Below are 15,627 nucleotides of genomic sequence, written 5' to 3'. Positions count from 1 at the left end.
TTAGCTTTCTTATATTAGTTAAGTAAGTGATTCTCTTTTTAAAAGATCTAATACTCCGATTTTAATAAAGTAATTTAGTATATAAATCCTCGCGCCCCCTTTAATAAATACTTAATAATTTTAATAATCGAAGTTAAGGAGCTATTTTAATAACGGGTAATTCGATTTTTAATAAGTTATAACTATAATAATACTTTTATTAAGTTATTTAGTATTTAAAAAGTCTAAGCCGGTAGTATTATTAAGAAGGATCTTAAAAGCGTTAGAGTATATAACTTTATATTAAGCTTAGATAGTATACTTTTTATATTTCAAAGTATAAGCCTAGCTTTTTTAAATCCTCCTTAGATATTCTTTTTTATAATCGCTTACGTAAATACCCTATAAAACGTAGAAAAGAAGTCCTTTTTTATAATATAGGTATTACTCTATCGTATTTTTTTTTTAATTTTTTAGTTATATGCCGTTTTTAAAAGCTTGAAATATTTAATATTTAAGGGCTATAATAAATAAGATAAATAAGCTAGTATATAAAGGGTAACGATATTATTCTTTTTATAATATAATTTAAAATCCGTAGAATAATAACTTTTATATCTATCGATAATAAGGAGGCAATATTAACCTTTTATATATAGTTTTATATACCTTTTAAAATATTTTATTTTATTTAGGCCTTTCTTATTTATTATCTAGCTATTTTTAAACGTTATAATAACCTAATTATATAGTAAACCGGATTTTATATACTAAATAAAGAGGTAATATTTACCTATAATAATAATATATAATAAGACGCTATAACTTAACGAGCTAATAGCCTAAATAATTATAACCTATTTACGATTACTAAGCTATATTATTTTCGTATTTAAACGCCTTTTTATATTTATAACGACTATCCTAAATATAATCTAGCTTATTATAAAGCTAGTCTTATTAAAGTTATAAATATTAGACTTTATAATACTATATTTTACGATTATATTCGCTACGAAGTAAAACTACGCGTTTATTATATCTAGGTCTTTATATTAGGCCCTTTTATAGTTATATTTATAAAAAAATCGCGTTCGGAGCTATAGTTAGTGCTTAATAAAGTTAGAAGCTTAGCGCTTTTTAACGGGGGGTACGTTACGGTTAGCGAGTAATTAATTAGCTATATTTTTTATATTATTAATACGGGAAGGAAATAATTAAGAATTTAGGTTAAGAATATACTTAACTAGCTTTTTTCTTTAAATATAGTTAATCTTTGCGAGTTTAATATAATATTTTATTATATAAGTATACTTTTTAAACGGGTACTTAAGGTCCTAGGAGGGACTAAGTAGATCTTAATTATTACTTAAATACTTAGTTTTAGGGTTTTTTTAATAACTTAGATCGCTAAGTTTAACTAAGTTTTTTTAGTTTATAATATTATAATTATATTATAACGTTACGTAAAATAGAAAGTAAAAGATAAGATAGTTATAGTTAGATAAGTAGCTCGCTTATTTAGGTAGCTCGCTTATTATGTACGTTATAAGTAATAATAATTACTTTTTATTATTAATTAATACGGCCTCTTTCTTATTTATAATTCTAAGTAATTAAAGCTTAGGTTTAATTATTATAAATAGTTATTAAATCTTATTTACTACAGCCCTTAACTTAAGTAAATAAATTATAGTTTTAGTATTATTTTTTAAATAAAAAGCTATTTTATTAAACGTTATATTTTAATTAATAATAATTTTTAAAAACGAAGAGATTTAGATTTTATATAAGTTATAAGTATTTAATATATAACTTATAAAGTACTCGATATATCCTTTTTATTTTATTTTAAAGCGTCTTTTATTAATTCTTTTTTTACAGTCCTTTTTAAAAAGGTATACTTTATAGCTATATATATACGTCTACTCTTCATAAAAATATAGATTATAAATAAGCTTTAGTATATTTATTAATTATTACTACTTAAAATAATAAGTAAACTAAACTTCTTTAGCTTAAATTAATAATAGCTAATTAATACGTTACCTAAGGCTAATATTATATAAATAGGCTATGGCTAATATAGCTTTTATTTAAAGTTCGTTTAATAAGCTAGTTACTAATATTATACTAATTACTTTATTAATAATTTCTTAGTTAACTCGTTCCCCTTTTTTATTTAGTTTTTTTATATATAAAAGAGTAATTTCTAAGTTTATTCTAAGCTTACGTACTTATATTTAAAAACGAGTTTTATTATTAATTATAATTATTATACGTTCTACGTCTTATTAAATTTTATAAATAGTTACGCCCTTTTATATATGTATTTATTATTTAAAAAAGTATAAGACCCTAAATATTATATTATAAATATTTATAACTTATAAAAAAACAAAGATCCTATTTAAATATTCGTTTTTAATTAGTATTAGCTATTTATTTTATTTATAAATTAATAAGTAATTAAAGAGGTCCTATAAAATTTTATAATAAGGTCTGGTTACTTTTTATTTTAAAGTACGTTATAAAATAACCTATTTTATATAAGTATTTATATAGTATTAATATTCTAAACGGCTTAGTCCTTTAATCCTTACTCCCTAAGTAGTTAAAACGAGCTTCTCGAGTATTACTAGCGCAAAATATTTAAATTTAAAGTACTAGAGCTAGGCTATATTTAATTTATTATTTTTTAATTAGTATAAAAAACGTAAGTACTAAGTACTACGTATTAAAATTATATTAATAAGTAAAGACTAATTTTTAAGTAAAAAATAGGACGAATAGGGCTTATATTCTAAAAAAAACTAAATTAACCTTTTTTTTAAGCTATTCAATAATAACGTTTTTAAATTTATTACTAAACCAAAGAGTATAGTTAAAACCCGAGTACTAAAAATTAGTTTTTTAGAAATAAGCTTTTAATATAACGTTTATATAAAAGTTCTTAATAAAACCGATATTATAAAAAGTAAAGTACTCTATTTTAAGCCCCTTTAGTCCTATAAAAATATTACGTATAATCCTCGTTCCTATTACGGCTAGCTAGTCGTAATAAGTATATTAGCAAAAGTTAAAGCTACGAGTACTAAGTAAATAGTATTATAATTATAAATAGCTTCCCTAAAACTATATTTATAAGTTATAAGGTAGGTAAGGCTTCGGTAATTAATCATAGTCTTATTAAAAAAGGTTCTTAATAAAAATAGCTAAAAACGATTGTAAGATTTAATATTAAGTTAATTACTAAAAAAGCTATAGAAGTTTATCCTAGAGCCCGGCTTAAGTCTATACTATATATAAATCCGTTTATAAATATATTTTCTATTAGTAATTACTCTTATTCGTTAGGTAATCGCTTAGTAAATATTAATAAGCGATTACTTAGAGTAATTATAATAATTACTGTTACGAAGGTAACTTTGTTTACCTTATTATTCGCCTTATTATCAATATTACGTAAGCAAACTATATACCATATTAATCTACGATTTCTGTAGATTATTATGGGTATTGATTATGTAAGCAATACTGCTTATATAAGCTTACGTGAGCAATGGAAAGTACTGGAAGGTAACTGAATAATCTGGAATTTACTCGAGGCGGAATTACGTACTACGATTACGCATTCACTTACGTATACGCTTATTAATTATATCATAATTAATAAGCAATGGAATATTCTAGTAGGAGGTTTTTATACCTATATATAGGCGTGTATTTGCCTACCTAGACCTTTCGTTAAGCAAGCAACTTCTTATATAGTAATTTAACTATATTACTCTCTTTACTACAAAAACCTCTTTTATATACGCTTATTTCCCCTATATTCATATATTCTTGCTTCTATATGAATATTCACTTTTCATATTCTGTATAAGAATATCCCGCATTACCTCGTTAAAGCTATACGTGCTAGAATTACCTTATTACGTAATTATTACTTCTTATTTATACGTAACTTATTTATAGTTCTTCCGTTCTATAAGAGTTACTTTATATTCCTATACTCTTATATATATAGTATATTATAGCTACCGTAAGCCTGCGGGGCGGGCCCTGGTCTTAGTTATATATATTGGGTCGTAATAGTTCCCTTAATAATAATAAAATAAAAGGCCGTTTTAAAATCTATATTCTCTAAGCTATTATTTTATTAAATAGAATCTAATTTTAAAAATAATGAGTTATTAACGAGGTAAATAATATTATAGTTATTTATAATTATATTTTTGAAAAAGAAGTATAAGCTAATAAAAAAAATAAAAGAAATAATAAGATTATTATTCTTATTCCCCTCCGTACTTAGCTTAGGGAATAGATTAATATTAATAATTATAACTACAATATTTAAAAAGTAAGTTTTTTTAAAGTTTTTTTATTACTTAGCTTATTAGTTTTAGTTATTTTTCTAAAATAACCTTAGTTAATATTATTTTATTTAAAAAGGGGTTTTATATAAATCTAGCCCTTTTAAGCGAAATTAGTATAAAAATTGGTATACTTTTCTTAGTTTAAATAAGAAATTATTTTTTAAGCTTCGTTATTATTTAACTAAATATATTCCAACTTCGTCTTACTTATTAAAATAAGCTCTACTTTTATATAGTTTATTAATTTTTAATAATAGGTCCCCTTATAAAAGTAATTAATAAATAAATTAAAAATTACTTTATTTTACTTAGGGGAATCTAAGTAACTTATTAATATTATAAATATTATAGGGGTTTATTTATAACTCTTATTATATACTACTTTTTTATATAAAAAGTCGTTAAAAATCTTAATATAATACTCTATATGAGGGATCGCTTCCCCTTTTTATTTTAATTTAACAATCTTAATAAGCTCTTAGTTAAACTAGTTTAGAGAAAAATAACGTATAGTTATATAAAAAAAAGGTTTTTAAAATAAAAGTACTTTAGATTTTAAATAACTTAAGCTACTTAGCTTAATAATAAGCTAAGAAAAAGTTTTTAATTTAAGTTAATAAGCTAACGCTAGAGTTCGCCCTATTTATAACCGTATTAAATTCCTTTTTTATAATTATAAATAAACTAAAGTTACTTAGTACGTACTTTTATTTAAAAACCCGGATTATAATATAAAGGGAGTAGTTTAAAAAATTAATAAGCTTCTTTTTTATATTTTTTAAAATTTCTTAAGTAATTATAAAAAAATTTAATAATTTATTAATTCGTATAATCTTTTTTTTTATAAATAAGAAATCGTTTTAAATACGGTTTACTAAATAAAAGAGGCATATTTTTTAATAAAACGTACTTAATTTATTATTATAACCTTTAGTTTTATTAAAGTAATTAGTTATTTAATTTAATTATCTTTGTTTAAGAGTTTAATTATAGCCTCGCTTCTTAACTATTTAATTTATTATTAAGTAAACTCTTTAAATCTTTATTAATATTTAATTAAGGCCGTTTTATATACTTAATCTTAAGTAGTATTTTATATTTTAATATACTCCTTAATTAAAAAAAATAAACTTAATAAAAAGTAACGGATTTAATAAAGAAATAAGGTTATTTAAGTTTAATAAGTTCTAAACGTTTTTTAACCGGGCCTTAATTCGTAAAACGAGGTATTATTTAGGCTAGTTTTACTAATAATTAAGCTTTTACTTAGGAGTATTAGTAATCTTTTTAAAAAATATTAGTTTATTTAGAAATAAGATTAATAAACGTAATAAGGGTTAAATAATATTATAAAAAAGAATATAATAAACCGTAGTCCTTAGGAAATAACTTTTTAATAAAAGTATAGGGGTTTAAATTAGAGCTAAGTTTATAATTATTATAGAGTTATTATAAAAGTATTAATATATATAAAAAGAATAGTTATTTATTAAAAATAAGAAATAAATATAAAGCTTATTTTAATATAGAGGGTACGAGCGAAGTAGGCTTTAGTAATTATATAACTGAGGTTACGTAACGTGCGGTAAGGCTATGGATAGTTAAAGCTATTACGATATATATTATTAGTACTTTTATCTTAATTGCTATTAATATTATAGGTGTTCGGACGAGAGTGGATTAGCTGACTACAGAGTAGCGTTCGCGGACTTTACCCACTATAATTCTTAGTTTCCTATCTAAGTTGATTGGTTGATGAATTTGATATGCGGCTACTGAGGAATCTAGACTAGCCTCAGAGGCGTCTTTGAGCTCTTGAACCCGTACTGGTAGTTATGTTATTATGACAAGAGCTTGTGTTTAACCCCATTGCTTTCTAGCCGCGTAGATTCCACTCCTGCGGCAGGGGCCAAGAGACCTCTCTCGCGGAGTACCAAGCGAAGCACTGAATTACTAATGTACGTATTAGATAACTTACGGGAGTAGTAGTCAGATGGAGCACAGAGGATTGATACAAGATTGTGCATATAAATGCTAGGTATCGCGAGTTGGAATATTTAGGGACGTATCTATTACTAGGTCAGGATGCGAACGCATTGGTTTTGCCCCTGACAGGACTGATGGACGTAAAACAATATGACAACGACAAACCTCTGAGTGTGGAGTTTAATCAAGTTTGCTTATTCATTAAGTATGTTTGTTTTTCAAGGCTGAGATTTCCTACCAAATGCTGGAGAGGAACGTGTGTTCACTCATTCCAGAAGCTCTTGCACTTAGCTTTGCTCCTAAACCATCTCTCTATTATCACTCCTCGTTGGCCGTGGAAATCCCGTCATTAGCTCCTGTGGGACCAACCCACCGGATAGGTTGGAGATGCTGTCGGCGGTTCCTTACTATGATTCTCTTGGTCTTTCACATTTTCCTTCGGCGCATTCCTCTTCTTGTTAGCAGACTGAAACCACCAATACGCTGCCAAGGGGATCACAGCGATTATTTCAGTCACAACTGAATTACGAGAAGTCAGTAAGTACTTGAGCTTGCCATCGAGAGAGAAAAGGATGATTGTTGGAGTCCTACCAGATGCTACAAATACCTACCTGGCGCCAGGTTCATGCCACGTTGTCACGTCTATCATCAGGGAAATCGCGACTCGGGATCGCCAAGAAGACGCACACGGAGGAGATTGGTGTCTGAAAATGTCAGGCCGGCACTGATCAAGATTCCTTTGCAGACTCACGGTGCAGGCGGCCAAGATGCCGCAATGTACCCTATTAGTCGAATCTGTGGGTCATTTGAAACATGTCTCTAGTCTTCTACCTCTAACTTCCTGCATCGAAAGAAAAATCCCGCATTTCTGGTTTCTCGCTTAGCCAGCTGGAGCGTCAGTGACTGATATCATTGACGCTTCCACGGCCTTGAAAAAGCCCAACTGAGAGTAAGCTGGCCCAGTCAAAAAGCACTTTGCGGAACTTGTAAGATTTGCGATGAGTAATGACACATTCAGCTGAAAAGTCAAGGCTTTGGCGATGCCAAAATCGGTGGGTTGAGGGGTGCGTTCGTAGAGCGTAGACTCGAAAACATGTGCAGTAATATCAGGACTCTCCACCGCCGAAGTGATACTGACTTCGAGAATGTTATTCCCCCGCTTTCGTGCGCCAAGGCTTTGCAATTGCTTCTGAACTTGAAGTGCTGTAAGAAACCCTGGTGGGAGGTCATTGCCATGTACCACATCGGCCTCGTATTCTGCGACCAGCCCGAATCCCAGCTGTAGGCTATGTTGATCCCGCCAGCCCCTCCTGGACTCACTTGGAGACATCCCTGCTGCCAGGCGCTTTGCTGTATCCGAGCCCAGCAGGCAGCGCACTTGACTTAGCTGTTCTTCTCTTGAACGGTACTGCAATGTAATGCCAAAAATGGTCTGAAAATCGACTGGTGATACGGGAAGACAGCCGGCTAGTATCAAGCATGCTTGAGATAGAGTCGCTTCTAGCAGTTGAAGGCAAAATGCTTGAGAAGGAGGATTCGACCTCGTAGTCGATATATGTGGCATGTCCAGAGCCTCAAGATGTTCTACATTAGGTTGCGCTCTCATGCCCTCTGCAGGGGTACCATCGACTTCACCGCCGCTATTGTTTTTGGAAGGACTCAAGCGGTCGGGCGCGCCGGCGTTCTGCCTCAAATTGCTGTGTTGACTCAACGAGGCCGACGTAGAACAAATAGGTCTTTCATGGATATCGGTAGACCGCGTGGTCCCAGAGTTTGGGTTCCCATCGTCGTTGTCGTCGTCGGTATCAGTGATGGGCTGCACCATTGTCTTCAACTGCATCGCTGAGTCTTGAAAGAGGGCAAGAAGGTCCTCCTGCTTTTTTAGTACACCCTTGTTTCCGATGACCTCGTCGAAGAGGTCAATGAAGAGGAGCGTCATGTTCTCTACCACGTTCTCCAACCTCTCGATTCGCTCCTTCTGTGCTACATCTGCAGCTTGTCGACGCTTTCGAAATACTTGTTGTGCCTCGCGGTTCCTTTCTCTCCGGATCTTGAACTGGTCAGTCGTCCATTCCAGTACGCTTGGAATATAATGGAGAGGTGCAGCGGCAGATGCAGAGATTTACGAGCAGAAACTAGGTAGTGGCTATACTGACCTTCCGCATGTCATCGCCGTTAGCGTCGTCAGACATTGGCGATTTCCGGCCTCGTCTCTTCGAAACTACTTTGGCTCTTCGATCGCCCATGATTGTTGAAAATTGCATGCCCGGTGCCCCCGAGAATGTCAAGTTGGAATAATGTGGTGTTCGGTGTCGAGATCCAGTCAAGTACAGAAAGGATGCTGTCACTATTCAAGATCGTGGACGGGGACACATATGCTCTATCGACGTTCTTTTGGGGACCCTTTGTGATCCACTCTCCAACATAACATGCTGTACGAACAGCACGCGTGAGTTGGGACTTTATGGGGGAAGCGTCATTCCTCTCGCTGCCGAGGGTGTTGAGGGGGCCTGATTACTATTCATTTAATTTCGAACTGCCTCCAGACAATTTTCTGTGGCGCGCCAAACCAATCGTAGGGCGCGAGTCTAGACTGAGTACAACAGAAAGGTTGCCAACAAAAGATTAGTAATCTTTGAATCTAAGCTGTCTGTTCCTTGAGTGTAATTGAAACCTTGCGAAATTTGCAAGGAGGATGTTCTTGTCTCATATGTACATATCATGTAGCCTAAAGGACACTATGCTGCCCAAAAAGACAAATTCGGGATATGACACGCATACCCGTGTCACGACTTATCGCGAGCCGATCTGAAAGACAATCTGAGCTCCGTGAGATCGATATGAGATTATGGTACCACCACACTGATTCAATCGTTCAACTCCGAAATAATCGTCGTGTTGCCCTTGCCGCCGCGGCCGTTTGCGGCCGGGCTAAAGTACATGTCGATAGGCCCAGATCCCTTCAAGGGGATCCCAAGGATGGTCTGCTCTATCTCAAAATCTGTGATGACAATTAACTTCAAGCCATCTCGTGCCGCCTCTTAGTATAATAGACGTACTCTGCAGACCAAGAACCGAGATAAGCGTGTTGTTTAAGGTCGGATCTTCCGCGGTATAGGTAGCCAACTCTGTCTGAGGGTCATAGATCCATACTGAGTGGCTGATCACGCCTGGAGTCTTGGAATGCTCAGCATAGAGATCTCCGCGTCGGTTGCCTTGAGCGCCTGCTGCAAGGTTGAATTCGATGTACCAGGATCCGTAATCGCATGACGTCGCAACTACCAGCTGAGGAATGACGGGGACCAACAGCAATAGACTCTTGAAAGAGACCATTTTCAAGTACGGCAGTTGGCTTTCCAATAGATGTATCACTTGAATGTGGATTTTTGCAATTTGCAATCAGCAAAACGATTTCAATGAACTTTAATTGGACCTCAAGTGAAAGTTTCACGAACCGGAAACGAGACGGTTTTTATACCTCAGAATACCTAGTCAGCGTGGATGGTTCCTTAGGACCTATCAATAAATAATAATACGATGTTACACGTTGCTTTTTCAGCCGATGGATGGCTTCGTATTCCTAGGCGAGGCCACACAACACCTGCATCAATAGCTTGGCCAATCGCCTCTACATTGCAGCAATTCGCGCCTCAGTGTAACATCAAACCTGAGAATGGCAGAATTATATGCATCAGAAGCTATGAAAAACACATGCTGCATACTTTATACCTTGTCTAATAAGGTACTACCTGTGACAAATGGAATCGATGGTCTTAAGCACTGTATTGGCTGTCCCGAATGCCAAGAACATCCCAGTGGGACTTTAGTGTTGCGTGCATTATGTGAGGCACTATTACGCGGTTGAGCCAGCAAGGTATGAGAGGATTCCATATCCCACCGGGTGCCGAACGACGTCAACACATCGGTGCCCGGTTTTTTCCAATACTCATTCCGTTCTGATTCTTTTAATCAGATGCATAATTGAGATCTCGGACAATTAACACAGAGAAAAGACGAAAAATATGGGATTCGGTACTACCCCATGTGGTAACGTACTGACGCCATTCAGCTCCCGATGGGATAGGAGCGCCATAAGCCTCAATACGAGGTTTGTCGGATTGGAAGTCCAATTCGACCGCGGCATACAGCCGACTGCGCAGGGGCTAATTAGGGGCCCTATTTACGATTATCGTAGCTAGCCTAACCTACGGTTAGAACCTCCTTTTTATACCTACTATATAGATATTTATATAATTTAATTAATCTCTTTATTAACTACGGTTCGAACTAACTACTTTATAATAAGGATACTAATACTAATTAGTAGTTAAACTTTACTATTATAAATTAGTAAAGTATCTCGCTATATAAAAAAGACGACCTCTTAATACCGCACGGGATAGGAGATTCGTATTAATTAACCTTACGGAAGTAGATAAAAAAAGAGGTAATTCTTAAATACCGTACGGAATTAAGTAATCGTAGCCCTTTATTACTTATAAGAGGTCGATGTTTATTATATTAAACTACGTTAATTAATAGAACTACTTAAGTAACTAGCCTTTTACTATCGCCCTAAGTAGCTTTTTTACTAAACGACTTTTTTATAGCCGGCCCGTAATTAGAAATTAACTAGTTAAATTAATAAAAGTACGGTATAAAAGAGTACTACGCGATTAAAAAAGGGGATCTCTAAATATAAATATTCTTATTTAGTAGCGAAGGTAACCCTATGGGAGTTATTAAGCTAAGAGATTTATAATATATAGGAAAGTCTATTATTACGAGGATTTTATAAGTACGACTTTAAGCCCGCGATCTAAATAACCTCCTCGTAGCTCCCTTAACTACCCCCCGGGTATTACTTAAGAATATAATATAAGGGACGGTTTAATAAGGGAGGAGGGGATTTAGAAGTCTTAATAATATCGAGCTAAGAGTATTATAGATCTTAAAGATTAACTTAAGAAGAAGGCGGCTATTCTAAAGTAGTCCTACGACCTCCCGCTAGAGTTATTATTAGCTTAAAAAAAGGCTAAAAAAACGAGGATCTAAGGAGGAAAAAAAAGAATCCTTTAAAAGGCCGCTAAAGGGCTTCTTTTTTATACTAGCTCCCGGCGCGAGATTACTAATTTTAAGAAATTAACTAAGGAAGCTATTTAGAGATTATAAAGAGCACGAGGCTTAAGAGGCTAGAAGTATACGGAATAGCGGAAATTAGTAATTAGTAAAGATCCCGAGACTAATTACTATATCTTCTTATAGTAATATAAACGTCTACCGCTATTATTATTAAAAAGAACTACTAAAACCTACTTTTTTTTATTAAATAAAAAGGAGGATCTTAGTAAGTATAATAGCTAGCGATTTAAAAGGGTAATAGTAATTACTAAAAATAATAAAAACGAGAGTAGTAACGAGACGGTAAGAGGAAGTGGGAATCTCTTAGACCCTAATAAATTCGTTAAGTAGCGAAAGTACGGATTTATTATAACCCGCGCGCGGATTAGATATATCCTTATTAAAATTAAATACGCTAGCGACCGCTAATATAGGTATAAGCTAGAGTACGACCCTTAGTAAGTTAGGGTAAAGAAAAAGAGGACGAAACCCGATCTTAAATAGAATCCTAATTCCTTATAAGTAAGTAAATATTAACCCGGATTATTAGGGGACGTGGATATATAAAATCGTAAATTAGCCTAACGGCGAGCAAATTAACGTAGTATTAATTTATTTAACTAAGGTTTATAAAAAAAAGGGGCTATAGGGGTAACCCCTATTTTATAAGATCGTAAACGACCTTAGCTACTAGCTAGATAAATAGTTCGCGAGCACAAGCCTAGGAATTATAAAAGTAATTAATAAATTCTTTTATAAGCGAGGGGTATTATTAGCGTAATTATAATCGCGAGAGCTATACGAAATACTAATAGTAATAATTATAGAGGAGGAATTCGTACTATAGAACTAAGTATAGGTCGATAGAGCGTATAATCGCTTTAACGAATTTAAAAAAAGGGTAAACGACCTAGATTTCCTCCCTATAATTACTAATAGAAATCTATTATTATAAAAGGATATACCGGGGTAAAATATAGTGTTAAAAGTACGATAATTAACAATTCTACTTATTTCGATCTATAACTCGTTACTACTACTAATACGAAATTCGGTACCGATCGGCTAATAAAAAAAGAGGTAAACGACCCGAAGTTATTAATAGTACGTAGTGACGCAGGGTTCGTATATAGATATTAAAAATCTAGCGGCGAATACGAGGTAATTTATAAACCTTAAAAAGATCTTTCCAAAAGAGAAATTATACTCTGGGGGGAAGTATAAGGTCTTATAAAAAACCCTAACGATATTTTATAATTATTACGAAAAAGTTAGAATTAGGGAGTACTAGTACTATTCGGTAATTAATATCGTACTCGTAAATAAAGCCTCTAATTACTATTACGAAGCGGTACGTAATCTCGATTAAAACGACTTTTTTAGTATAATTAACGCAATCCGAAGCCGCTTTAAGACCTACGATAGGAACCTAGAGCTCCTATCTAAGTTACGAGCGATTTTTTTTATATTTATAGCTAGGATAATAGAGGGTAAATTGCGAGTAAAGATCCTTAAAGAGCTTATTAATTAAATCGATAAATTAGCAAAAACCTAGCTAAATAAGGGGATAAACGAGCGGAAAGTCGGATATCTTTATACCGTAGTTTAGCGTATACTAAAAGTAAAAATTACCCTATACTAAGTACCTAAAGATTACGAAACGCTCTACTCGAGGCTAAGATTTAGTTTTAATATTAAGGTAAGAATGCCGCGCTAAACCTATCTCTAAGTATACGACGGCCCTTATTAATAGTATTAGGTTAATCGAACGTATAATAAGAAGGGAAAAGAGGCTAGATACGGCAATCGCTAGTAAAGAGGCCTAGATTCGTTAAATAAGTAGAGATTTAACTTATAAGTAGGGTAATAGAAAAAGCAATACTATATTTATAAAAAGGATAGATATTAGTTAAGTAATTACTCCGAAAAAGAGCGTACTAAATCGTACGAATAATATAAAAAGTCGAGGGTAGTAGATAGTAAAACTAGCCCTCGTCGGTTTAACTAATTCCTCGTTATATATAAGGGCAGATCTGGGGGTACGGAACTTAGTAACGGTAGCTAAAGTAGCGGCTTAAAGTATATACCTCCTATAAGAGATTCGGAAAATAAGGAAGATCTTACCCCCTATACTAACGAATTAGATTATAACGAAATTAATAATATTAACTACTCTTTTTTTACCCCGTTAGCCTCTAGAGGATATACGAGGCTAAACAAATAGAGGGTAGCGAAAGCTCTTAATAAATAGGCTTTTATTTATAAATAGTAAAAAAAGGTCCCTTAGATAACGGATATAGAGGCGGCCAAAAGGGCGAATCTAATAAGGCTAAAGCCTATTCTTTTAATAATTAAAGAGAAGACGCTATTTCTCTTAATATTTAAAAAAAAGGAATATAGTACCGAGCAAATCTAGGGGTGACTAGAGGGGTCCTTTTTATACTACTTAGATCCCTTAAATACTAAGCTTATATAAGCATTTTACGCGAGCAAAAGGTACGGCCTAGACGATTTCTATAGGATTATCCTAAATACTAGGGTATTATAATAATTAACTAAAAGAAAAGGGCAATTCTAAGCGCTATAAAAGATCGCGCTAGTAATACTTAATACGTTAACGGTAGGTATTATGAGGATTAGTTTTGGCCTAGGTAAAGAAATTATTACCCTAGGTATAGTAGAAGTAAAGATATACTTCGGAACGATAACTTTCTATATTTTACTTATTAATACCCCATTTCTCTTATATCTAAAAAATATAAATCGACTAGGTATTATATTCGATAATACAAGGAATAGAATCTCTAGCGGTAAGTATTTTGAGATAGTCGAACGATAATAGGGGTATACGTTTATAAAGCTTACTAACGATACGAAGTTAATTAATTACCTAACAGAAAGTGAGCTTAGAAAACTATACCAGAGATTTAGGTACCCGTCGGTTACGAAGCTATATAACCTTTTAAAGTAATTAAGTAATAATAATATCGAAATAGGGGCGCTAGAGTAGTTAACGAAAGTATATTATTAATACTAAATAAATGCGCAGAGCCTACGTAAATTTAAGTTTAAACTACGTAATAAGCTTAACTTTAACTAGGAAATAGTCGTTAATATCTTTTACTTAAATAGTCGGCTAGTACTATATATAATCGACGTAGCTATATCTTTCTAAGTAGGGTAATTCCTCTAGGATTTATAAGTAAAAATAGTATAGGCAGCCCTACGAAAAAGCTAGATTAATATATACTAAGGACCGCTAGACGGTATTAGAACCGACGCTAGTACTAGCTTTAAGTTAATAGAATTTAGGGATAATACGACGGCCTACGGTATATAGCTAAAGGTCGTACCTATTAAAGCGCACTATAGTATTAAAAAGGTAGAAAGGGTATACTAGTAGTTAAAAAGGACGTTTAGAATTATTAAAAAGGAAAATCCGGATTCTACTAACGACGAATACCTCTAGATAGTATTTAAATACTATAACGATATTATAGGGCCTAACGGACTTATACTAACGCTATTAGTATTTAGAGTATATTTAAGAACGACCTTAGCCTCGTTACTATTACTAGGTATAAGCTAACGAGCCCGAGTAATTAAAAAAGTAATATAGGTACTGCGCGAGGTAAGTATAAAAAAGTAAGTTAACGAAGTAATTACTACGCGCAATAGGCCTAATATAGGGGATAATCTAAATATACTACTAAATTCGGATATACGAGTATAGTACGAAATTACTTAATAATAGACTAGGCTATATAAGTTAATTTCCGTTAACGAGCGCTCTTATATAGTCGCGAGAGATCGTAACTAGCTACTCGAAGTATTAATTATAATAGTTAGACCGTATTATATAGATCTTAACGAGGTGATTTCTAACTTATAAGAAGAAGAAGAGCTAAGGGAAATTATATAACCCGCGGTAGAGGTATAAGAAATTATCCTTAATAAAATCGTCGTAGTAATACTAATAGACGACGAGGAAGAGGAAATTACTAAAAGGGTACTAATACTACTAGCGAGACGTTATAAAAGACTACGATAGCAAGCCCTAACGTAGCAATTTATTATTAGTAACGAAGTAATTAATACCTTTTATATAGTAAAAGAGAAAGCCGATTTCGAGCTAGCGGTTAAACTACGCAAAGAAGGCGTA

At 32.8% G+C, this 15,627-nt stretch overlaps 1 protein-coding gene across 1 annotated transcript; it reads right to left on the bottom strand.

Moving 5' to 3' along the window:
• Nucleotides 1-7,224: 7,224 nt before the first annotated feature.
• CLUP02_06662 (uncharacterized protein) lies at nucleotides 7,225-10,183 on the bottom strand (the record flags this gene model as incomplete). The annotated part of the gene is made up of 9 exons (XM_049285661.1): nucleotides 7,225-8,400; nucleotides 8,501-8,691; nucleotides 8,747-8,832; nucleotides 8,893-8,937; nucleotides 9,135-9,164; nucleotides 9,225-9,345; nucleotides 9,404-9,715; nucleotides 9,977-10,042; nucleotides 10,126-10,183. 9 exons carry the CDS (start codon nucleotides 10,181-10,183, stop codon nucleotides 7,225-7,227), a joined length of 2,085 nt encoding a protein of 694 aa, XP_049142804.1.
• Nucleotides 10,184-15,627: the final 5,444 nt, after the last annotated feature.

Source organism: Colletotrichum lupini, chromosome 3 (genome assembly GCF_023278565.1).
Source record: "Colletotrichum lupini chromosome 3, complete sequence".
Lineage (NCBI taxonomy): Eukaryota > Fungi > Ascomycota > Sordariomycetes > Glomerellales > Glomerellaceae > Colletotrichum > Colletotrichum lupini.
Note: the sequence above shows the minus strand (reverse complement) of the source record. Positions and strands in the feature narration are given on the sequence as shown.